Source organism: Podarcis erhardii (genome assembly GCF_964252035.2).
Source record: "Podarcis erhardii genome assembly, chromosome: 9".
Classification (NCBI taxonomy): domain Eukaryota; kingdom Metazoa; phylum Chordata; class Lepidosauria; order Squamata; family Lacertidae; genus Podarcis; species Podarcis erhardii.
The window spans coordinates 79,347,228-79,371,086 of NC_138512.1; the positions used below are offsets into that span (position 1 = coordinate 79,347,228).

At 48.8% G+C, this 23,859-nt stretch overlaps 1 protein-coding gene across 7 annotated transcripts in view; it reads left to right on the plus strand.

The window, feature by feature from the left end:
• Positions 1-23,859, plus strand: part of DYSF (dysferlin) — a 188,605-nt gene that overhangs the window by 127,801 nt on the left and 36,945 nt on the right. For 4 of the 7 annotated variants that reach the window (XM_081876592.1, XM_081876594.1, XM_081876591.1 and 1 more), the window contains 6 exons: positions 8,302-8,364; positions 16,389-16,487; positions 18,032-18,160; positions 19,127-19,282; positions 21,071-21,162; positions 21,942-22,112. In XM_081876592.1, coding sequence (XP_081732718.1) covers positions 8,302-8,364; positions 16,389-16,487; positions 18,032-18,160; positions 19,127-19,282; positions 21,071-21,162; positions 21,942-22,112 — 710 coding nt within the window. The remainder of the gene's footprint in view (positions 1-8,301; positions 8,365-16,388; positions 16,488-18,031; positions 18,161-19,126; positions 19,283-21,070; positions 21,163-21,941; positions 22,113-23,859) is intronic. The other 3 variants (XM_081876596.1, XM_081876595.1, XM_081876597.1) reach the window with 1 other exon arrangement.

Sequence of the window (23,859 nt, forward strand, 5' to 3'; positions counted from 1 at the left end):
TGATGCCTCTTCTAGTCTGGACAACCTCTAGGTGAGGCCACCTTCATCCAAGCAAGCCCTGTCCAATCTCCAGAGCACTCTTGCTTGCCTCAAGATATGTGAATGGGGACGAGAGGACCACGGAACATCCTCAGATGCTGGATCAGTTAGGAGTAGCTTTGAACACTACTCAGGACAAGATGTTCCTGTCCCAGGACAGTCAGGACAGTCAAGCATCAGGTTCTCCAAGTGCTTCTTTTGGAGTGCAGATACCTCACGCCATTGTCAGAGTTCCTGGGAACACTCACATCTTGCCAGGAACCTCCTTTTCATGCCAGTTCTCTCCAAAGGCTCCTCCTTTGAGCTGGACACAACATCAGCAACAGGAAGGCCCATTCCCTTTCTCTCATCACCCCAGTCAGGGACAGCTTGTGTTGGTTCCTTGCCTGTCATGACCCCGGAGTCCAGCAGCGCTCAAGACAAAGAGTCAGAGAGGCTGCAGAGTCATCTGGCTAAACATTAGGATGAACCTTCTGCTGCCAAGAGCTGCTTGAAAGGCAGTGGACTCTCCTTACTTGGAGGTTTCTAAGAAGAGGCTGGGTGGCCATCTATCATGGATGCTTTAGCTGACATTCCTGCATTGCAAGGGGTTGGACTAGATGGCCCTTGGTGACCCCTAATAATAATAATAATAATAATAATAATAATAATAATAATTTTTATACCCTGCCCTCCCTGGCCAGAGCCGGGCTCAGGGCAGCTAACACCAATAACATCATAGTAAAAACATAATAGGGGGAAAAAACCACCAATTTAAAATACAGGTTAAAAGGCAATTTAAAATGCAGCCTCATTTTGAAAGTAGCCGGATAGATCAAGACCATAAGGGGAGGGCAACATAAGGGTCAGACTGAGTCCAAACCAAAGGCCAGGCGGAACAGCTCTGTCTTGCAGGCCCTGCGGAAAGATGACTAGGGTCCTAGTCTCTTGTGACAGAGCGTTCCACCAAGTCGGGGCCAGTACTGAAAAGGCCCTGGCCCTAGTTGAGACCAATCTAACCACCTTGCGACTTGGGACCTCCAAAATGTTGTCATTTGTGGACCTTAAGGTCCTCTGTGGGGCATACCAGGAGAGGTAGTCCTGTTGTATGCTACAGTTGTATGAGATGGGATTCCTTATTCTGACTCTGATGCTGGTGACCAGGAGCCCCCACTAAATCAAGCACTGATGGGCATCCCCTGGAACAAATTCAACAGCACATGGTCCATAAAGCCTCAGCTGGGACCAACATGGGTGTCTTCTCCTGGACCCCAAACTTACCTCCTGATGGAAGAGCACGGGGAGTGCACCAGATTGGAGGCTAGTGGGTGCAGAAGGTCAGGCATACGGCCTTTAAGAGGCTCCGTTCCTTCAAAAGTAGGGCATGTAAAGAAGAAAGTGCCTCGAGAAAAGCTCCCCCCCCTTCATAATACTAGAAAAGGATTCCAGGCCTGGTGGACCATTGGCCTTGTCCAGCAGCCTCTGTTCTTAGGAAGCCTTAGAGCCTTAGAGAGAGGGACTGCAAGCAGAGGCTGAAAAGGCCACCTCCAATCCTTCTCAGAGCAGGTTGCTGATCAGGAGCTCTCCATGGTGCTGCCTTGCCCTGTGGGCTACATGGCCAGGCCAGAGATGGGCATAACCAGCCTGGCAGGCTGGCTCAGATGATGCCTTGGGATGCCTCCCATGATGGAGGAAGGTCTGCTGTGTTGAGGGGCTCAGTCTGAAGAACGTGTTGATGTGAGGGTTCTTGGACGGCCAGCAAGTGCACAGCAACATGACTCAGGAAATGGAAGTAGAGAAGAAAATGACCAGGTCAAAGGCAGAGTTGGGAAATAAGGAAGCAAGAGGGTGAGATGGGCAGCCCTGAGATACCCCAGACCTGGAGCTTTTGGGCTTCAAAGACCAGCACTTCAAACAAACAAACGCATCCAGGTTTTGTGATGTCATGTGGATGAAGGGCTTCACTTCTGGGGCAAATCATGGTCTCTCCTGGACCAGATCGGTTCCATCTGGTGGATGGGAAGAGAGTCATTCAAGCTGAGCTCTGCCTAAGCAGTTCTCCACACGCAATGCCATATCCTGGCACATGGAAGCTGCTAACGTGGCCTTTATTACGTGGAAATTGCTTATGACTTCATCCCTGTCCATTGGTGGGGAAACAAACAATCCCTGCTCCCCTCCTTTCATCAGGCAGCCAGAAAGGGGGTGTGTGGGTGTGTCCAACTGACGCCCTTTTACTTAGAAGGGGAAGGGTCCCCTCCCGCATTCCTCTGGGGTTCTGCCTGGTATTATAGCTGAGAAGATGGTGAGCGACTGGGGTCTGGCAAGCCTCTTGGGACTCCACTGTGGCTTCCTTCGAAGTGGCATCTCCTCCCTCTCCCCAGTCTCCGTTAAGAGTACCATAACCTACGAGGCTTAAGTGGAGGCTGATCAGATCCTTCTGTGGAAAGTTGCAACCCAGTTCTCTTTCCAGCAGGCAGTTCTGACGCGTCGCCTTTGAACTTCAGAAGATTCAGGAGATGCGAAAGGAAGGACTTAGAATCGTAGGTTTGGGAGGAGCACCAAGGGTCCTCTAGTCCAACCCCCTGCAATGCAGGATCACAGCTGAAGAATCCCTGTTGGTGTGGCCACCTCTGCTTTGAAACCTCCAACGAAGGAGAGCCCACCACCTTGTGAAGGAGACTGTTTCGCTGCCAGGTGGCTCTCATCTTCCGAAAGGGCTTCTTAAAATTTAGTTGCCATTTCCCTTCCGGCAGTTGGAATCCTCAGTGTGTGGTGCAACCATGAGATTTGCTTCCAGGAGAGTCTGTGATGGTCACCAACTTGGATGGCTTTCAAAGATGATCACGCTAATGGAGGATGAGGCTATGCTGTTGCAGTGGGGTCCTGTTGGTGGGCTTCCATGGGCAGCTGGTTGGCCACTGGGAGAACAGAAGGCTGGGCCAGGTAGACTTCAATCTGAGGCTGCTCTTGTGTTGCTCACTTTGTCTCAGGGCAGAGGTTTAGACAGACCTCAGGTGGTGTTTTGGGTTGCTGTCAGCCATACGGCTCTGTGTTAGGCTTATAGGTGCTGCAGCGTTCTGTCTTGGGCCCGTTGTCATTCAACGTCTTTATAAACGACTTGGATGAAGGAATTGAGGGGATGCTTATCAAACTGGCAGATGACACCAAACTGGGAGGGGTAGCTAATGGCACAGAAGACAGAATTGGGATTCAAAATGACCTTAACAGATTGGAGAACTGGGCACAAGATAATAAAATGAATTTCAATAGGGACAAATATTAGGTTGTAAACATAGGCAGGAATAACCCAGAGGCCGGTAGGGAAGCCAGGGACAGGGTCCACCAGGACACACCTGGGCAGGATGGGGATCCCCACAGAAGCTGGCACCTGAGTATTGCACCTGATTTGCACCCCCTCAATATTGTGCCCCCGGGGCCATGGCCCTCCCATGCTATGCTCCTGGGTGGGAGGGCTCTGGTGCTCTGCCAGAGCCCTTGTGTCTTGTTCCCAAAGTCTGGCACTTCACTTACTTGGCCTTGGGAAGGTGACTCAAGGGTTGGGGGCATCAAATACTGGCCTCTCATAGGGCACCACATTACCCAGGTCTGCCCCTGCATCATCTTCACCATCACCATCACCATCATCATTTTATTTATATCCCCCCCCCCCGAGCCGAAGCCGGGCTCAGAGTGGCTAACAACAATAAAAGTAACACAGCATTTTAAAATCAATTCAAAATCAAATTCATGGCAACCATTGGGCTAGAGTTCTGTGAAGATTACCAAAGGAGAGGGTCAGACTGTGCCTTGGCCAAAGGCCTGGTGGAACAGCTCCGTCTTGCAGGCCCTGTGGAAAGATGTCAAGTCCTACAGGGCCCTAGTCTCTTGTGACAGAGCATTCCACCGGATCAGGGCCACAACTGAAAAGCCCTGGCTCTGGTTGAGTCCAGTCTGACCTCTCTGTGGGCCTGGGACCTCCAAGATGTTTTTGTTTGAAGACCATAAGGTCCTCCGTGGGACATACTAGGAGAGGTGGTCCCGTAGGTACGAGGCTCCTAGGCTGTATAGGGCTTTAAAGGTTCAAACCTTTAAAGCCCTATATATAGGTTTGGCACAGATTTGGCATTTCTGTGTCTGTCGTCAGGGTGGCATTCTGCCTCCAGGATGTTTGCTGCTGCTCCTGCCATTGCTCCACCCAGCCGCCTGTCCTTAAGCCTGCTCCCAATTAAATTTATTTGGAGCTGCCGGAGGGGCTCTCTGCCTGCTTGCTGCCAAAGGCCCTGGCCTTCTGATGCTGCTTAAATTCCCAAAGATTTATCCCGCTTAGATGTGGCGCAGAGTAAGGGGCAAACAGGGACTTGTGTTTGCCACACCCTGTCGCCACCGGCGCCCCAAGATCCATGTGCAGCGCCCTCTCCCCACCAGGCGATCGTTTGCCAGGAGACGGAGAGGGAAGATGGGATGGGAGAGAGTTCAGAGCTTAGGTAGGAGAGTCACTGAGAGTTTCCTCGCAAATAAAATGAGAAGCTCATTTCTGGGATTCCAGAGTTGAGATGCAACTGGGAGCACCAAACCTCAGGTGAGCAGGGCTCTCTGGCACCTACAAAAAACTGCCCTGGTGATGAGCACTGGGATGGTGCGTGGGTCTGGAGGAAAATTTTCCCTTCTGCCCATCTCTCTCTCAAATCATCTCATGGGCTTCTGAGTTTTTGGGGGGTTCTGGGTGAAACGGTAAGATCATATCCTCCAACATTTCTCTGATGAAAATAGGAACGCCCATGGCTTTTTTTCAGCTGGAACTCAGTTCCAGCACCTCTCAGGAGGGCGTCAGTACCAATATCAGATAACAAAGGCGGTGTTCATGGTGAGTTCTGGCACCTCTTTTTCTAGAAAAATAGCACTGTGGATAGCCTATTTCACAACAACAACAACAACAACAACAACAACAACAACAACAACAACAACAGCAGCAGCAGCAACAACAACCTTATTATTTATACCACGTCCATCTGATTGGGTTGCCTCAGGCACTCTGGCCTGCTCAACAACAACAACAACAACAACAACAACAACAGCAGCAGCAGCAACAACAACCTTATTATTTATACCACGTCCATCTGATTGGGTTGCCTCAGGCACTCTGGCCTGCTCCCAACATACAGAAGAACATAATACAGTGGTGCCCCGCAAGACGAACACCTCGGAAGACGAAAAACTCGCTAGACGAAGGAGTTTTTCGTTTTCTTAGCCGCTTTGCAAGACGCATCTCCCTATGGGCTTGCTTCGCAAAACGAAGCTTGCCCCGCAAGCTCCGGGGATAGCGGGAAAGCGCAGCGCGTCTTCCCCGCTGTCCCCGGACCTCTTTTGAAGCAAGGGGCGGCGGGGAGAAAATCGCTTCTCCCCGTTGCCAGCCCCGCAATCTCCGGGGACAGAGGGGAAGGCGCGCACGCCTTCCCCTCTGTCCCCGGACCCCTTTTGAACCAAGGGGCGGCAACGGGGAGAAGCGATTCTCCCCGCTGCCCCTTCCCTTGCTTTAAAACAGGTCCGGGGACAGAGGGGAAGGCGCGCAGCGCTTCCCCTCTGTCCCCGGACGGTCTCCATAGGAACGCATTGATTGATTTTCAATGCATTCCTATGGGAAACCGTGCTTCGCAAGACGAAAAGCTCGCAAGAAGAAAAAACTTGCGGAACGAATTAATTTCGTCTTGTGAGGCACCACTGTAAAACATTTAAAAAACTTTCCTATACAAGACCCTTTTCAGATGGCTCTTGGGCCAGATAACTCCGTTCCCTCCAACATTTCTCTGGTGAAAACAGGGACATCCTGAGGAAAAGCAGGACATTCCAGGATGAAATCAGAAACTGGTCCATCTTCTGAAAATCCAGGACTGTTCTTGGAAAATAGGGACATTTGGGGGTTCTGTAAGATGCACCTTTGTATTTAGGCACTTTTGTACTTAAGCGAATTGCTTGTTTGTGCTTTTGACTCTTTTATATGAAAGTCGCCTTGAGATGGTGGTTTAGAAAGTGATTCATAATTCAGTGTTAATAATGATCATTTCATATTTCTGCAAGGCAATTGTGGAATCATTGGGGACTATTGCCCCCTTTTGCTTGACTGCTCTGCTATGGCACGCCCCTTCTATAGCGTAATAGGATTATGGTTGCGATTTGCAATGTGACTATCATAATCTCCCTGTGCTATCAATGTATGCAGCCCTTCGTTGACTAAGGGAAGAGTCTAAATTTTAACACTGAAGAGAGGCAATGGGAGGAAAGCCAGGGATGGAAGATCACCAAGTCTCAGCATTTGCATAGGGCTTGCTCAGGAGCACTTCCCAGTGGGCTGTGTCCTTGATCTTGCAACAATTCTGTGAGATAGGCCACAGACATGCCCATTTTACAGATTGGGGAACTGAGGCTAAAAGGTGAAGTTCAGATTTTAATCCCATTCTGCTTTTGCCTGATTAACTCTGGAAGCTTGTTGTGCTCTTTGCATTGATTAACCTCGGTTATCCACATCACTGCAACATGAAAGTTATTAGTTACAGATAGGTAGCCGTGTTGGTCTGCCATAGTCAAAACAAAAAAAATTCCTTCCAGTAGCACCTTAAAGACCAACTAAGTCAGTTCTTGGTATGAGCTTTCTGAAGAAGTGTGCATGCACACGAAAGCTCATACCAAGAACTGACTTAGTTGGTCTTTAAGGTGCTACTGGAAGGAATGAAAGTTATTGCTTATCTAAAGTTTTCATGGGTTGTGCATATTTGAACGTCATTAGATGAGATGCACTTTCCTATGACTAGGAAATTTGGGGTGTGTGGCAGCCCTGAACTAGAGAATGTGGGAACAGGGTGGGATCAGAAGCATAGAAATTGGCTTTTTCTTTGTTCCTGTTTCCACCCTGTTCCCACATTCTCTAGTTCATGGCTGCCATACACCCCGAATTTCCCACTCATAGCTGGTATTTGGCCCTTGTAAGCAGGCGTTCAGGCTGTTGTTCTCCTAATTTAGGATCCTGTGCATCTGATGCCCAAAATGACCCCCCCAAAAAACCCCTAGTTTATAATGAATAAACAAAGGGGCGGGGAGCATTGAAACACACTGTGGCATAGAGTGCTAGACTAGAACCTGGGAGGCCACAGTTTGGATACCTGTTGGGTACAGTCACTGTCTCTCAGCCTGACCTACCTCACAGGGTTGTTGTGGAGATTAAAGGAGAGGGAGAATAGTGTATGCCGCCTTGCACTACTTGGAGAAAAAGGTGGGATATAAATGCAAACAAACAAACAAACAAACAAAAACAGCACTTTGAAAGCAACAACATGAAATGCTTTAAAGGTATAAAATCTGCATGCACAAATGAAGAGAGAGACCTCAGAGGCCCTCTTCCTCTTGCCTCCTTGCCTTTTTGGATGTTCAAATTAGGCCTCCCACCCCCCTCTGGCCTGGTTCAAAAGACATCATGAATAGCCAGAGTATCTCAGGACTGTGTGATCCTGCCCCCCATTGCTCCTCCCACAGCTTTTTAGCTCAGGGCGAGACAACGGCTAAGCCAAGGCTCGATAGCCAAAGTTCAGGATAGATACAAGAAAGTGCTCCTTCCTGCAGTCTGCAGTTAATCTATGGAACTCACTTCCCCAGGAAGCACCAACCTCAATGACTTTAACAGTGGATGGGGCAAATTCATGGAGGAGGAGAGAGCTACTGATGACTCTGCTCTGGCTCTGTGGCGATGCTCCTGCATCCCGGTTTCTGGGAGGGTGTTGGGATGGGGAGAGTTGCTGCTCTTGTGCCTGAGTCCTTCACTAGATGGGCCATTGGCCTGATCCAGCAGCTCTCTGTGTGTCATCATGATCCCTGGGATGGTTCTTCAGGCTTCTGTTCCCTAACCATGTGCTGTAGCCCAACAGCCAAGGGTCTTGGCTAAGCAGGAGTGTTAGTGGTGAAGCCCAGGAGGAGCCAAGCAGGTGCCATCATCTCCTCCACAGCCAGGCATTCCTCAGAAACCATGGCTTGGCGAAACATTATGTGCAAAGGCAGCTGCTGTATCCACAAAACCAGTCAGCATGGATTTTTTTCTCACACCTTGCTTGTCCTTGAGTTATTGGAGATCCAGTTATTTGGACTCGAGGTCTTTCCCATGTGCTCATTTGGATAAGGGAGGTTGTATTTCTATGCCTTGTTTGTGTTTTACAAAAGCCAACCCTTGCTCCTGCCATTGTGTGTTGGATTTGTGCTTGTCTAACTCCGCCACTAATCAAAGCTTTTAATTTGTAGCCTGAGGACGGCATGACCAGCTCAGCTTTCATTAACACGCAAACTTCCCGGGCCGACCTCCATGTATGTATGGCTTCATTTCTCACCTAATTACTGGGTTCGGCGGCTTTATGCTTTATTTTGCAAACCAGGGTTTTTCTTTTCTTTCTCTTTTAATGACGTGTGGTAGGTGGTGGAAACAGCCACAAATTGGAGGCTGGGAGTGTCGGATTGACGTTTTCTCAGGTTACACAGAAAGATGAGAAAACCCCAGCCTTCTATTTATGCCTGTAAAATTTGTCCTGATATTAAAGGAAAAATAGAAAATTGGAACCGCAAAATTGGGTTATTCGGTTGAGGCAAAGCCCAGGATTCCTTGCTGGGTGGAAGTTATTGGGTCATGAAGTTGGATAGCTGGATGCCTTGACGTGGCCTCAGGGACTCCCTTTCCTCCCACACATCTCTCAAGTGATTTTGGGGGGATTTGAGGATTGGTGGGTGCTGAGAACTTGGGAGTGCATGAAGAACATAGAAATTGTTCCTGTGTAGACCCCAGCCACTGTATCTGCAATGCCTGGAGGTCGAGAGCTGCAAACCCCACCATCTGCAAGGCTTTACTCAAGAGTGTGGAGGGACCATAAAACAAGAACCAGTTTAAAGGTAAAGTGTAAAGGGACCCCTGACCGTTAGGTCCAGTTGTGGCCGACTCTGGGGTTGCGGCGCTCATCTCGCTTTATTGGCCAAGGGAGCCGGCATACAGCTTCCGGGTCATGTGGCCAGCATGACTAAGCTGCTTCTGGCGAACCAGAGCAGCGCATGGAAACGCCGTTTATCTTCCCACTGGAGTGGTACCTATTTATCTACTTGCACTTTGACATGCTTTCAAACTGCTAAGTTGGCAGGAGATGGAATAGAGCAACAGGAGCTCACCCTGTTGCGGGGATTCGAACCGCCGACCTTCTGATCAGCAAGTCCTAGGATCTGTGGTTTAACCCACAGCGCCAGTTTAGAAGGACCCTAACTGAATGCTAGACTGGGGAAAAAAGAAACAGCTCCAGATAAGGTACAAGAAGGGCTCTGCATATACAGTAAAAAAAGGGATTGAGTGAATGTTTTCAAGGACTACAGTTGGACAAAGAGCTATTTTCTATAAAGGGGATGTGTTAACGGACAGACTCTTTAAATGTACTACTTAATTCAAAGTCTGACTAATGGGGAATCTGGGCTGAGCCTCTGTATCAAACCCTCAAAGGGAATTTTCTCCCACAGCCTTTACTCTTGGGAAATGCTAGGTGCCCAGCAGGGCCTGATCCATCCATTAAGGGGAAAGGTTGTTCTGGTTTCCAGACTAGTATGTGGAGGACAGAGCAGTCCCGAAAATTACATCTTTTACCTGTGCTGCGAAACCGAGGTCCTAGCAAATCCCAGTTACTATTCCAGACTAGCCTTTGCCAACCTGGCGCCCTCCAGATGGGGCAGACTGGCTGGGGCTGATGGGAGTTGTAGGTCCTCAAGTTGGCCTTTTCTTATATAGTCTTTTGGGGGCTTTGGCAAGCTTTAGAGATTGAAAAGAGAACTTTGCAAGCCCTGCCGAATTAGCTCCTCCTTGTCTTTCAAGCGAGGGGGAATGGGGCTTTTCACCTGAGCCACATTAAACATCTGCAAACCCCAACAGAAAAAACCTGCAAGCCATTAAATTAAAATAAAGGCAGCAAAAGTATCACCAGCATGCAATAATCCCCATTCATGCTCAAAGGTCATTAAACATAACGAAGTTCTCTTTTGAAAGAGCTGCTGATGACTCAGGAAAATTGTCTCGATTAGAATGGAGAACTTATCACAAAGGGTTTTTGCACTGTGAAAAGAGGGCTTCTAGCTGCAGCAATGAAGCTTGTGGCTACAGCTGGAAGGGTTTAGGGCATGGGATGCAGGTGGCGCTGTGGGTTAAACCACAGAGCCTAGGACTTGCTGATCAGAAGGTTGGCTGTTCGAATCCCCGCAACGGGGTGAGCTCCTATTGCTCGGTCCCTGCTCCTGCCCACCTAGCAGTTCGAAAGCACGTCAAAGTGCAAGTAGATAAATAGGGGCTGCTCCAGCGGGAAGGTAAACGGTGTTTCCGTGCGCTGCTCTGGTTCTCCAGAAGCGGCTTAGTCATGCTGGCCACATGACCCGGAAGCTGTACGCCGGCTCCCTCAGCCAATAAAGCGAGATGAGCACCGCAACCCCAGAGTCGGTCACGACTGGACCTAATGGTCAGGGGTCCCTTTACCTTTACCTTTAGGCAACCTAAGGCCCGGGGGCCGGATGCGGCCCAATCGCCTTCTAAATCCAGCCCGCGGATGGTCCAGGAATCAGCGTGTTTTTACATGAGCAGAATGTGTGCTTTTATTTAAAATGCATCTCTGGGTTATTTGTGGGGCATAGGAATTAGTTCATTCCGCCCCCCCCCCCAAATATAGTCTGGCCCGCCACAAGGTCTGAGGGGCAGTGGACTGGTCCCCTGCTGAAAAGGTTTGCTGAGCCCTGGTTTAGGGTTTGGGGGAATGTTGATGTCTCAGACCTGGAGAGGGGCCTGATTCAGCTTCTGTCATTACCAGAGGGACTAATCCTGAGGAACCCAGTGCAGGGTCAGGTGGGGAGAGCTCCTGTTGCTCATGCCTGTGGACTTTCCCCTGGCTGCCCTCTGGGAGAACAGGATGCTGGGATAGCTTGGCAGCTGCCCTGATATAGCAGCCAGGCTCTAATGATGTCCAGTTCAGCTTAATCTTGGTTCAGCAGCTACCATTACAAAAAAATTTCTGCAGCCTCATCTCCCCTGTTTCATTTGCTTAGCAAACAAATGCAAAAGCAACACTGTGTACTTGAGATATGACATGGCATTTGGTTTCACTGCTCACCTCCCCGCTTGCAAATTAACTTGTACAGCACATGCCGGAAAGTCGCAGATACGGAGATGGTCCCTGAGGAAGCTGGGTCACTGCACACCAGTGCAATACACACACACTGCCCAGGAGGGATGGGAGGGGATAAATGCCAGCAGTGAGCTGGACAAATCCCTTTACACCCACGTGGCTGCATTTCTCAGATGGGGCCATTCACACAAAACAAGCAATTCTGCCATCGGAATTTGCAGGGTTTCCAATGTACATCTGGGGGACTTGAGGAAATGGCTAAACTTAAGAAATTCCACAAATGGATACACAAGATGAGCCTGCTGGATCAGGCCAATGGCCCCTGCAGTCCAGCATCCTGTTCTCAAAGTGGCCGATAATAATAATAATAATAATAATAATAATAATAATAATAATAATAATAATTTATACCCCACCCATCTGGCTGGGTGGCTTCCAATAGAATATTAAAATACAATAATCTATTGATCATTAAAAACTTCCCTAAAGTTGTTTTTGACATCTGGTGGGAGGGCGTTCCACAGGGTGGGTGCCACTACCGAGAAGGCCCTCTGCCTGATTCCCTGTAACTTGGCTTTTCAAAGGGAGGGAACTGCCAAAAGGCCCTCGGAGGTGGACCTCAGTGTCCGGGCAGAACGATGGAGGTGGAGACGCTTCTTCAGGTATACTGGACCGAGGCCGTTTAGGGTTTGAAAGGTCAGCACCAACACTTTGAATTGTGCCTGGAAACGTACTGGGAGCCAATGTAGGTCTTTCAAGACCGGTGTTATGTGGTCTTGGCAGCTACTCCCAGTCACCAGTCTAGCTGCCGCATTCTGGATTAGTTGTAGTTTCCAGGTCACCTTGAAAGGTAGCCCCATGGAGAGCGCATGGCAGTAGTCCAAGCAAGAGATAACCAGAGCATGCACCACTCTGGCCAGACAGTCTGTGGGCAGGTAGGGTCTCATCCTGTATACCAGATGGAGCTGGTAAACTGCTGCCTTGGACACAGAATTCACCTGCGCCTCCATGGACAGCTGTGAGTCCAGAATGACTCTCAGGCTGTGCACCTGGTCCTTCAGGGGCACAGTGACCCCATTCAGGACCAGGGAGTCCCCCACACCTGCCCGCCTCCTGTCCCCCCAAAACAGTACTTCTGTCTTGTCAGGATTCAACCTCAACCAAACGCCCCAAAGGGAAATCTGTAAGCAGGATTCGAACCCAAGAGCAACTCTACTCTCCTTTCCAGCAACTGGCATTCAGAAGCATTGCGGCCTCCAACTGTGGAGGCAGAGAAGAGCCATTGATAGCCCTTTCCTCCTCTGTGAATTTGTCTGATCCTCTTCTAAAGTGGACCTGACCATGACCACCACTGCCTCTTGTGGGAGGGAGTTCCACAGTCTGCGCTGCGTGAAGATGTTCTTTTCTCTGTCCCGAATATCCCAGCATCCGGATGCTACGTGCCACGAGTGCACTGGAAGTAGATGGAGAGAGTGCAATGTTAAATTGGATCGCCAACATTGGCACGTGAAGAAGATGCAGTCTTCCGTCCCGTCAGCGAAGAGAGCTGCCGCTTTGGAGAGCTGTCGGGTCGCCTCCTTGCAGCCAGCCAACCAGCCAGGCCTTCTGCTGCCTCTAATACAAATAAGCCATTAAGCGACAAGTTAGCACGCGAAACACGAGCCAGAAAACATGCGAGCCGAAATCTGTAAACTATTTGGGGTAATTGGTTATTTGCTGCGCTTGCGAGTCTCAAATCGTGGCGCATATTTTATGGCCTATCTGGTTACCCTTCCCTGGAAGAGCCACTGGGATCGGATATCTCCAGCTGAACCTGACAGTTGATACCCAGCCCCGAGACTCTCGGAAGGGGTGGCCTGCCAGCTGGGCATTCCTGTGGTCACCTCCCATGAACACAGCCATGCCGGGGCCGCCCCACACCCAGTTCAGGGTTGGGTTGCCAGGCCCAGGCTCTAGGGAGCGCTGGCTAGCTCCTGACCCTTGCAGGGAACAGCTTGCCCAGGCCACGCAGAAGCCCGAGACCCCCCAGGAACCTCCCACTTCCTAGGGGCTCCAATTCGCTGGGAAGGTCTCCTGCGCAGAACCCACCGAAATGGACAGAGTGGACAGAGGTTTCTGAAATGATGCACAGCAGGAGGAAAGGGGCTAGAGAGAAGTTGCTTTCCCTCTCTCCCAAATGCTAGAACTCGTGGGCGTGCAATGATGCTCAATGTCGGAAGTCTCAGGACAGGGAAAAGAAAGGACTTCTTCATGCAGCACGTCGTTAAACCATGGAACTCCCTGCCACTGGAGGCAGTGGATGGCTTTTGAAATATACTCGGAGTCGAGAGTGGATTTCATGCTCTTTATTCAGCTCATAGTGGTGAGGAGGAATGGAAGTTCCCCAGAATGTCTGTTTTATATACATTATTTACACAATGGGCCCCACGTGATTGGCTAATTCCGGGAGTTACCTGTAGGCCAATCAGGTTGCGGATTGACTTGCACCTGGAGCTGGATTGGGTGGCTCCTGTGGACCAATCAGGCTGCTGCATTCTGGATCCTATTGTTCTAGGACTAATCAGACTGCTGCATTCTGAATCCTATTGTTCTAGGACCAATCAGACTGCTGCCTTTTGGATCCTATTCAACTCAGTACATAACATGTACCAGAGCACGCCAGGCTCTCCTGTCTTCCACTGTCTCCCACAATTTGGTCAAACTCATGCTGGTAGCTTCCAGAACACCGTCCAACCATCTCGTCCTCCGTCGTCCCCTTCTCCTTTTGCCCTCCATCTTTCCCAACATCAGGGTCTTTTCCAGAGAGTCTTCTCTTCTCATGAGGTGGCCAAAGTCTTGGAGCCTCAGCTTCAGGATCTGTCCTTCCAGTGAGCACTCAGGGCTGATTTCCTCCAGAATGGATAGGTGTGATCTTCTGGCAGTCCATGGGACTCTCAAGAGTCTCCTCCAGCACCAGAATTCAAAAGCATCAATTCTTCAGCAATCAGCCTTCTTGATGGTCCAGCTCTCACTTCCATACATCACTACTGGGAAAACCATAGCTTTAACTGTACGGACCTTTGTTGGCAAGGTGATGTCTTTTCTTTTTAAGATGCTGTCTAGGTTTGTCATTGCTTTTCAATGGAACATATCATCCTTAATTCCCCCCCTCCCCAAAAAGGAACCCATCCTCCACTCCACCCCCTAGACTTCCCTCAGCGTCTCTCTCTGGTTTTTCCATACTTATAATTCTCTGCATATTATAAAATTGTAAAAATCCTTAATCTAACTATTATGTGTTATTAATAATGAATTTGTGAATGTTTATTCAAAACCTGCCAAGGAGTCCAATTTAGTTTCTTTAAATATTTTGCAAAAGGTTCTCATTCTTCTTTAAAGTCACAGTTGTCCTCATCACGTAGTTTGTGCATCAATTTTGCCAGTTCCACATAGTCCATCAGTTTCCCTTGCCACAGTTCTTTAGTCAGGGTTTCTTCATTCTTCCATCCTTGTGCTATTAAGACTCTTGCCGCCGTTGCCACGTACATAAAGATATTCTTAAATTTCCTTGGCAGGTCTTTCCCTACAATCCCTAACAAAAATGCTTCAGGTTTTTCAACCAATGTTAATTGGAACATTTTCTTCAACTCATTATATATCATTTCCCAACATTTTCTAATCTTACTGCAATCCCACGACATATGGTAAAAAGTCCCTTCTGGATGCCATGCAATGTCAATCCAGGGCCTTCTGTGTCCCTCGCAAGACGCTTAAGCCAGCTCCCTTCTTAGCCTTTCCTGCCAGGCATGGCTTTCCTGTTTCAACTGAGCAGCCAGTGTCCTTTCCAGTTAACATTCCAGCTGTGTCTCCTGGTGTTTTGTTTAAAAAGGAAAAAAAAACCACACACTCATCCAACACCCCCCCCAAAAAAAACACAAAAAACATGTTATTCTCAGTAACCTCAGCCCCAACATCAGCAGAAACCTCTAACCCCTTTCTTTGTCTTGGGGCTGCGGAGGAGACCAGAGGTAAAATCGTCAGATTACTGAAAGTGCTTTCTTTGTAACACGGCACCTGTGGAATGTCATAATAAAAGCATTTTGGTTAGAATGCAGCTCCCCCCTCCCTTTTTCTTTTTTAAAGGCAGTGCAAAAGGATGGCCGAAAAGGGAGATTTATGCAATATTCCTACGAGGGGAAGAAGTGTATGGGGGGGGGGGGAGAAAGTGTTGGGTCCCAGCGCAATGCTTTTTTGAGACAGGGACTCTCAAGATGCCTGCCTGGCTCCCAGTCAAACTCCATAAACCCCGATTATCCCGGCTTCTCCGTGAGGTTAGTGTGATGGAATTTTGCGGAATTCTAAAATGAGATATTTATTTGCTTAAGGATGTTTCACGAATTACCAATTGCTCCTTCATCTTGGCTCCAGTTGACCTTGAGAATTGCAGCCGTTACCAAAAAAAAAAAACATTTCTTTACAACCCCCCCCCCCCAGTTCAATCGGAGCCTTCTGTTTGCCTTCTACTGAGCCAGGCCAATGGCTTCCTCTTTACCTACTTAACTAGGTAAGTTGAAAGGTTCAGGGCAGATACAAAGAAAGGACTCATTCGAGCAGCACAGTGTTAAACTATGGAACTCCTTGCCACAGGAGAGCGGGGTAGCCGTCAACTTAGATGCCTTGAAAAGAGGATTAGGGAAATAAATGAAGGAGGCTAATAGCCAGAGTGGCTTTGAGTTCAAGGCAGCAATAATAATAAATAAATAAATAAATAAATAAATAAATAAATAAATAATTTGTACCCCACCCCTCTGGCTGGGTTTAAAAATACATCAAACTGAATCCCAGTTGCTGGAACTGCAGGAGGGGAGATCTGCTCTTGTGCTTGTGGATTTTCCACTGGCGCATCCGGCTAGCCATCGTGAGAACAGGACGCTGGACTAGATGGGCCATTGGTCTGATCCAGCGGGCTTTTCTTAAGGGATTGAGCCCATGGTGTTCTGGAAGCAGAACTGAGCCACGTCTCCAGCTTTTCAGAAGCCACTGAAATCTCCCCTGCTGGTTTTTTCCAATAAGAGAGTTGTGTTTTGCCGCAATGACTTGCGTTGTGCATTCTTGAGCGCTGTTGATGGAGACCCATCATGCAAACCAAGAGCCACTCAGGTGGTGCCAATCACTATCGGGATTTCTTGATACAAACTGTTGCTTCTCCTCTCCCAGGAAGAAGAGTTCATCGATTGGTGGAGCAAGTTCTACGCTTCCACGGGCGACCGGGAAAAATGCGGCTCATACCTGGAAAAGGGTTTTGACACGCTAAAGGTAACTGGTTGGAGGGAGACCTCTTGTTCTTTATTAGTACAGCTCCAGAGCTCGATTCCTCAGCCAATAGCATCTGATAATACTATGCAAAAGAAAGGATTTTTCTTGTTGAGACACCGATGCAATTCCAGTTATTTAAGCAATGCAGTTAAATTGGTTCCTGGGTGGCAAGGGCGTCCGAAAGCATCAAAACCAAATTGTAAAAGCAGTGTAAAGGCAAAGTGCGTACTTCAGTTTACAAAGAGCAATCGGTAATGAAAAAAGAGTTCCTTCCTCTTGTTTATGGAATTAGATGGTGGGCAGCAGCAATCTAAGTCAATAACCTTAGATCAGTGGTGTCCAAACATTTTTCACAGAGGGCCAGATTTGATGAAGTGATGGGTTGTGAGAGAGACCTTCCTTGGGAGGGGAAGGATGGCGGTCGTTGCTTAGGAGGTGAAATTGCAGCACCTGGAACTCGAGCTGGAGGGGGTTGTGAGGTTAGACTGAAACTTAGCCAGGGAGGTGTCTAGGACAGTGGACACTCTGAGCTTCATCAGCTCCTCGGAAGCAACAGAAGTCTAGTGTCCAGATCGAGGGAAGTCATAGGACCACTCTGTTCTGGTCAGAACCAGTCTGGAGTCCTGTATCCAGTTCTAGGCCTCCCAGTTTAAGAAGGATGTGGACAAGCTGGAAGGTGTTCAGAGGAGGGAGACCAAGATGATCAAGGCTCTGGGAACCAAGCCTGATGAGGAATGGTTGAAGGAGCTGGATATGTTTAGCCTGGAAAAGGGGAGACTGAGAGGAGATATGAGGGCCATTTTCAAATATCTGAAGGGCTGTCACATGGAAGGGCAGGACCCAAACTGCTTTGGAGGGCAAGACCCAAACTGATAGCCCCATGATGAGAAAGAACCATAGAATTGTTGAGTTGAAAGGGACCTGGAGGATCGTGTAGTCCAGGCATAGGCAAACTCGGCCCTCCAGATGTTTTGGGACTACAACTCCCATCATCCCTAGCTAGCAGGACCAGTGGTCAGGACCAGGGAATTGTAGTCCCAAAACATCTGGAGGACCGAGTTTGCCTATGCCTGATCTAGTCCAACGCCCTGCAGTGAGGGAGGAGGTTTCTGACTAGACATTAGGGATAAATTTCAGATGATAAGAGCCATTCAACAGTGGTATGGACTACTCTGGAGGTTTCTCAAGAGAGCTTGGAGGCCATCTCTGAGGGATTCTTGAACAGGGAATGACTTTGCAGGGAGTTGAGGTACACGATTTCTGCAGAAGCACCAACTATAGGGGGCAGAAGGAGCTCCAGCCCCCTAAGTATTTCTGGGCAAGGGTCTGAGCCCCCCACCCCAATACTGAAGGGGCTGTTATCCCCCGCCACTCCCGGGCGAGTGCTGGTGCACCGAGTGGGGCCGGGACTTCTGGAGGGTGAAGATTACCTCCTGTACTCCCCACCCCACCAACAGGCAAGCAGTGGGGGGCAAGTCGGCATCCCTGGTCCTTTGGGACCCCTCCCAACTGGACAAACTGAACGCACATTTTTCTTCCCTTAGGTCTATGAAACGGAGTTGGAGAGCGTAGAAGACTTTGGGGGTCTCTCGGATTTCTGCAACACCTTTAAGCTGTACCGTGGCAAGACTCAGGATTCGAATGAAGACCCGACCATTGTGGGGGAATTCAAGGTTTGCTAACCTCTTTCAGATACCGGAGGGCCTGGAGACGATTGCTGTGCTGCTGCTGCTTCTTCTTCTTCTTCTTCTTCTTCTTCTTCTTCTTCTTCTTCAGCAATCCCTCATAGCGGAATACAATTATATTCCATAAACACAGTCTTAACAGTGGGTCCATAAGTGACTGTGGAGGCCAATTCTGGATCCACACATCCTTCCACAGTGGGAGGTGGGAGTTGATCACGGTGGGAGTTGATCATGGTGAGGGTTTGCCAAGCATGCCTTCCCCTTAGCATGTTTCTCCCTTGCGTCCTGAGTTCGAGTGTCTTCGAAGTCCACAACACCTTTGGTATAAAGGCTGTTCTCCAACTGGAGCGCTCACAGGCCAGTGTTTCCCAGTTGTTGGTGTTTATACTGCATTTTTTAAAGATTTGCCTTGAGAGAGTCTTTAAACCTCTTTTGTTGATCACCAGCATTATGCTATGAAATGAACGAAGCCAAAGCTTCGGGCCCCTAATCCCAGAGGGGCCTCAGAAGAGACCCCATTGCTTAATTTTGTTGCGTCTAGTAGAGTCACATTGATTCGAGTCAAATGGATTAATTTTTCATTGTATATATTTCAACAATCCCAATGTAGCATAGATGTTGCAAAGGTGTGGTCACCCGTCGTGGAACAACCCCATGGAAGAAGATAACCGTGGATACCCACACCTCGTTGCTGGTTGCAAAGGGTCATGGGGACAGTTTAAGTTTCAGGGCCCCCCAAATGTAGGTCTGCCCCTGTTCAGGGACAAGATGGACTCCTTGCCAGAGCCACCTTCCTTCCTGAGGGTCACAGCCATTGTGTTCCTCAAGAGATGGCCTGGTTCACAGTGTGAGCCCCTCGGTCCTGCTCTGTAAGCTGTGACCCAGCTGAGCTTGGCTGTAGGGTGAGGGAGTTGTCGATGGCAGGCTCTAATGGCTTCCCTGCTCGGCTTGCAGGGCGCCTTCAAGATCTACCCTCTGCCGGATGACCCCACGGTGGCAGTTCCTCCTCGCCAGTTCCACCAGCTTCCAGCCAGAGGCCCCCAGGAATGCCTCGTCCGTGTTTACATCATCCGGGCCTTTGATCTGCAGCCAAAGGACTCAAACGGAAAGGTAAGCCTGGGAAGAGGATGGGCAGGCAGGTAGGATCCCTGGGGGTCTCAGGGTGGTTTACAGAATAAAAGCAAGATATAAAACCACAAAATACCTAATAAAAATAAAAACAACAACCCAATAGCTACCCCAAATAGGGTTGCCATGTTTCAAAAAGGAAAAACCAGCAGGACGCCCCAAATGTTGTTGAGCTTTCTTTAAGGAGATCTTTTCTTAGGTAAACACCAAAGCCTTTTTTTGTGTGCTGGTCCCGTGGGTTACCCGAGAGGCGAGGTCCAAGTCTGGTCCGTGGTCAAAGGTGCAACATGGAGACAGTCCATAATAGCTAGAGCTGGGTGCAGGGCAGGGAGGCGGGTGAAGTCAGGAACAGGCTTGCAAGCCGGGAGCCAGGGCAGGACAGGAGCTCAGGCAGAAAGGCAGGACAGGAGCTCAGGCAGGAACTAGCAACCAACAATGCTGCTCCCGCAACTTGGGACTGGGGCTGACCGGCTTTTATCTGCCCCAAGGCATAGGGTGGCCCCGATCCTCTGGTGACTCGCCTCTCCTGGCCTGGAGGCGAGCACTCCTCCTGCGGGAACTTAGTTCCCTCCACCTCTCTGCCCTGAGCCTCTGCAGCTCAGGAGAGGCTGGAGGGTGACCAGACCCAGAGGCAACCTCACCTTTCCCTGACAGGGCTGAGAGTGGAGCACCTTCAGGAAATGGGTCCTCCATCACTACAGGAGCCAGAGCAGATTCAGCTGGTACCTGCACCTGAGGATCCAACACAGGTGAGGACACTGCAGGCTCAGGCCCCAGCCCCGGCTCAGCTGGTTCTGGAGGCGGGGGATCCTGTGCAGGCTAGGATCCCTCAGGTTCAGCATCTGAGTCCGAATCCCAGGCCATCACATATATTTTTTTAACAATAATGCCAAAAACCCCACAATTTTTTGGTTCATTTGCCTAAGATCTAGGAGAAACTGCCACCTTCCAGAAATTCCCCCCAGAAGTTGCTTCTGCCTTTGAAATCCCGGTAATGTCTGGGGAAATCTGGACGTATGGCAGCCCTAACAAGAAACAATATGTTTTTTTAAAACTTCCACTTTTCCTTGTCATCCACTTTTTATTAGCAGTTTTGGTTTTTTGCTTTAAAGAGGATTATCCCTGACCATGGACTACTTGGCTGGGATGATGGGAGTTGGAGACCAACAATGGCACCCAAGGGTGAAAAACAACTAAGGTAGAATCTTACACACACACACACACACACACACACACACACACGGTATATAAATACACTGTATTTAAACACCTCCCTAAGACCTATTTCCCATGTAATGGGAAAGGGGGGTATTGGTTTGTTTTATTATGCATTTTGTGTTTTTATCTTGTATTCTTGTGTTGTGAACTGGCCTGAGATCTGCAGAGGGTGGTATATAAATTTTGGACAAGTAGACAAATAAATAAGATATCTAGAATGCCAGGGTGTGTATTCAGCTGTTTTCCATTTACTGTCGATTTTCCGAAGGTTTAAAACGATTACTGTTCATTGTTTTAAGCAATAATATTATTGATTTTTCCTTCTTCTTTTTGTAAAGCGCTTTGAGGTTCTTTTACTATCAAACGTTGTACAAATTTTATGAAACCAAACAAGAAGCATGTATCTTTTGGGGGCTTCTGTTGGGGGTCAGGAAGTGGGGACCTCGTTTGCCTGTGTTTGCATCTCTCCATTGGCTAGACATGCCCAGGTAACCTTACCTGGGTCTGCAGAGAGCCCACCTTGATTGACCACCTTTCTTTTCTCCTCTGCAGTGTGACCCTTATGTCAAGATATCTGTGGGGAAGAAATCCATCAATGACCAGGACCATTACCTCCCCTGCACGCTGGAGCCCGTCTTTGGAAAGTAAGGGTTGAATGCAAGGCCAGACATAGATGTAGACACCTGGGGGGTGTTGAAGGGAAGAGGGAAAGGTTCCCTCTTTAATCCTTCTTTAATACCTCTTATCCTTATTCTTATTTCTTGAGTTTATATACCGCCCTATACCCAGAGATCTCAGGGTGTTTCACAGAAAAGATCACAACATATATAGTCAGAATAAAAACAACTACCCAATAACACCCCACACCCCGAAAAGACACACATTTCAAAAGGACATAGGATGTCAAGCAGGTCAACCAAAGGCCTGGTTAATAAATTTAATTTTTTTGAAAAAGAGTCCCATGCTCTGCTAAATGTGTAACTCATGGGTAGGCAAACTAAGGCCCGGGGGCCGGATCCGGCCCAATCACCTTCTAAATCCGGCCTGTGGATGGTCCAGGAATAAGTGTGTTTTTACATGAGTAGAATGTGTGCATCTCTGGGTTATTTGTGGGGCATAGGAATTCGTTCATCCCCCCCCCCAATATAGTCTGTCCCCCCGCAAGGTCTGAGGGACAGTGGACCGGCTCCCTGCTGAAAAGGTTTGCTGACCCCTGGACTGTAACCAATCAATCAACAATACAGTGTGTAACCAAGCAACCAAGCAACCAATAAAATTAATTATTATTATCATTATTAATTGAATTTATATACCACACTATGCTTGGAGGTCTCAGGGCGGTTCACAGAACACATTGCTAAGCAAGTGTAGCAAAAGTGACCCTGTCCACCTGAGTAACATTGAGCCTTCCTCCCCCCCATAGGATGTTTGAGCTGACGTGCATTCTGCCCCTGGAGAAGGATCTGAAGGTCACCCTCTACGACTACGACCTCTTGTCCAAAGACGAGAAAATCGGGGAAACCAGCCTGGACCTCGAGAACCGGTTCCTCTCCAGATTTGGGTCCCGCTGTGGCCTGCCCCAGACTTACTGCATGTGGGTGCTTGGGGGAAACCGAGGCAGCTCAGGGGAGCCGTGCCCTTCTTTTGGGGAGGGGGACTCATGGGAATATCCACAGGAGAGACCTGGGCCTCCGGGTGGCCTCAAGACCCTCTGTTTATCCAGCTTCTGAGAAAAATACAAAACATTCAGCAAAGCTACAGAGACTTGCGAACTACCCAGCCTAAAATGAACTTATAATGTCTGGTTTCAATAGATTTTTCAAATGCTTAACTCAGTCTTTTAGATAAGTTCATGAAGATACCAACGAGATACCAACGACAACTATCTATCTTTCTCGGCATTGTGAATAACACTGAACTTACCTTTCATTGGGATCATGGCCACTGGTCCCATCACCTCCTGGCAAATAGAAGGGGAAGAAATGGAGGCAGTGAGAGATTTTACTTTCTTCGGCTCCATGATCACTGCAGATGGTGACAGCAGCCACGAAATTAAAAGACGCCTGCTTCTTGGGAGAAAAGCAATGACAAACCTAGAAAGCATCTTAAAAAGCAGAGACATCACCTTGCCGACCTCCGTATAGTTAAAGCTATGGTTTTCCCAGTAGTGATGTATGGAAGTGAGAGCTGGACCATAAAGAAGGCTGATCGCCGAAGAATTGATGCTTTTGAATTCTGGTGCTGGAGGAGACTCTTGAGAGTCCCATGGACTGCAAGAAGATCAAACCTCTCCATTCGGAAGGAAATCAGCCCTGAGTGCTCACTGGAAGGACAGATACTGAAGCTGAGGCTCCAAGACTTTGGCCACCTCATGAGAAGAGAAGACTCCCTGGAAAAGACCCTGATGTTGGGAAAGATGGAGGGCACAAGGAGAAGGGGAGGACAGAGGACGAGATGGCTGGACGGTGTTCTCGAAGCTGCCAGCATGAGTTTGACCAAACTGTGGGAGGCAGTGGAAGACAGGAGTACCTGGCGTGCTCTGGTCCAGGGGGTCACAAAGAGGCGGACACGACTAAATGACTAAACAACAACAACAACCTTTCGTTGGTATCTTCATGAACTTATCTAAAAGACTGAGTTAAGCATTTGAAAAATCTATTGAAACCAGACATTATAAGTTCGTTTTAGGCTGGGTAGCTCAAAAGTCTCTGTGGCTTTGTTGAATGTTTTGTATTTTTCTCAGAAGGTTGATAAAGTATGTATAATTATTGTTCTGTGTATATTAATTGCCAACGTGTTGCATGAGTCACACTACTTCTATCAGCAGCACAGGTTGCATTTTTCTAGCACCCCTGTTTATCCAGCCTGGTTCCTGCAAAGCTGAGGGTGATGGAAGGCCAAGGGGGAAGGCAGAATGGTAGAATTGAAGAATTGGAGGGCACCCCAAAGGTCCTCTAGTCCAGCCCCCTCCAATGCAGGAATGACAGCTAAAGAGGACTGGAGAGTACAATGAGACCGAATGTCACTTTGGGATAGAGAGCAAACCTTGCATGCAGAAGCCTTCAAGCATTTCCAGCTTGAGAGGATTTCCAGCATTAGCCTAGGAATGTCCTTTTTTTGCCTGGGGTTTTGGAGAGACAGTGGAGCTGGGGAACTAAATGAGAAGAGCTGTGAACCTGAATCTCGAACCCAAGGCTGATCGGAGGGGCCTGCAGAGCCCCGAAGCAGCTGGTCGCTCACTATCTAAGGCAGGATGTTGGGCTTGTCCCACGATGGCTGTTGGCTGATGTTTAGGGGTTGGAAAGCTCCATGCGCTGAGCTGCAAAAGCCCCAGCGATCAG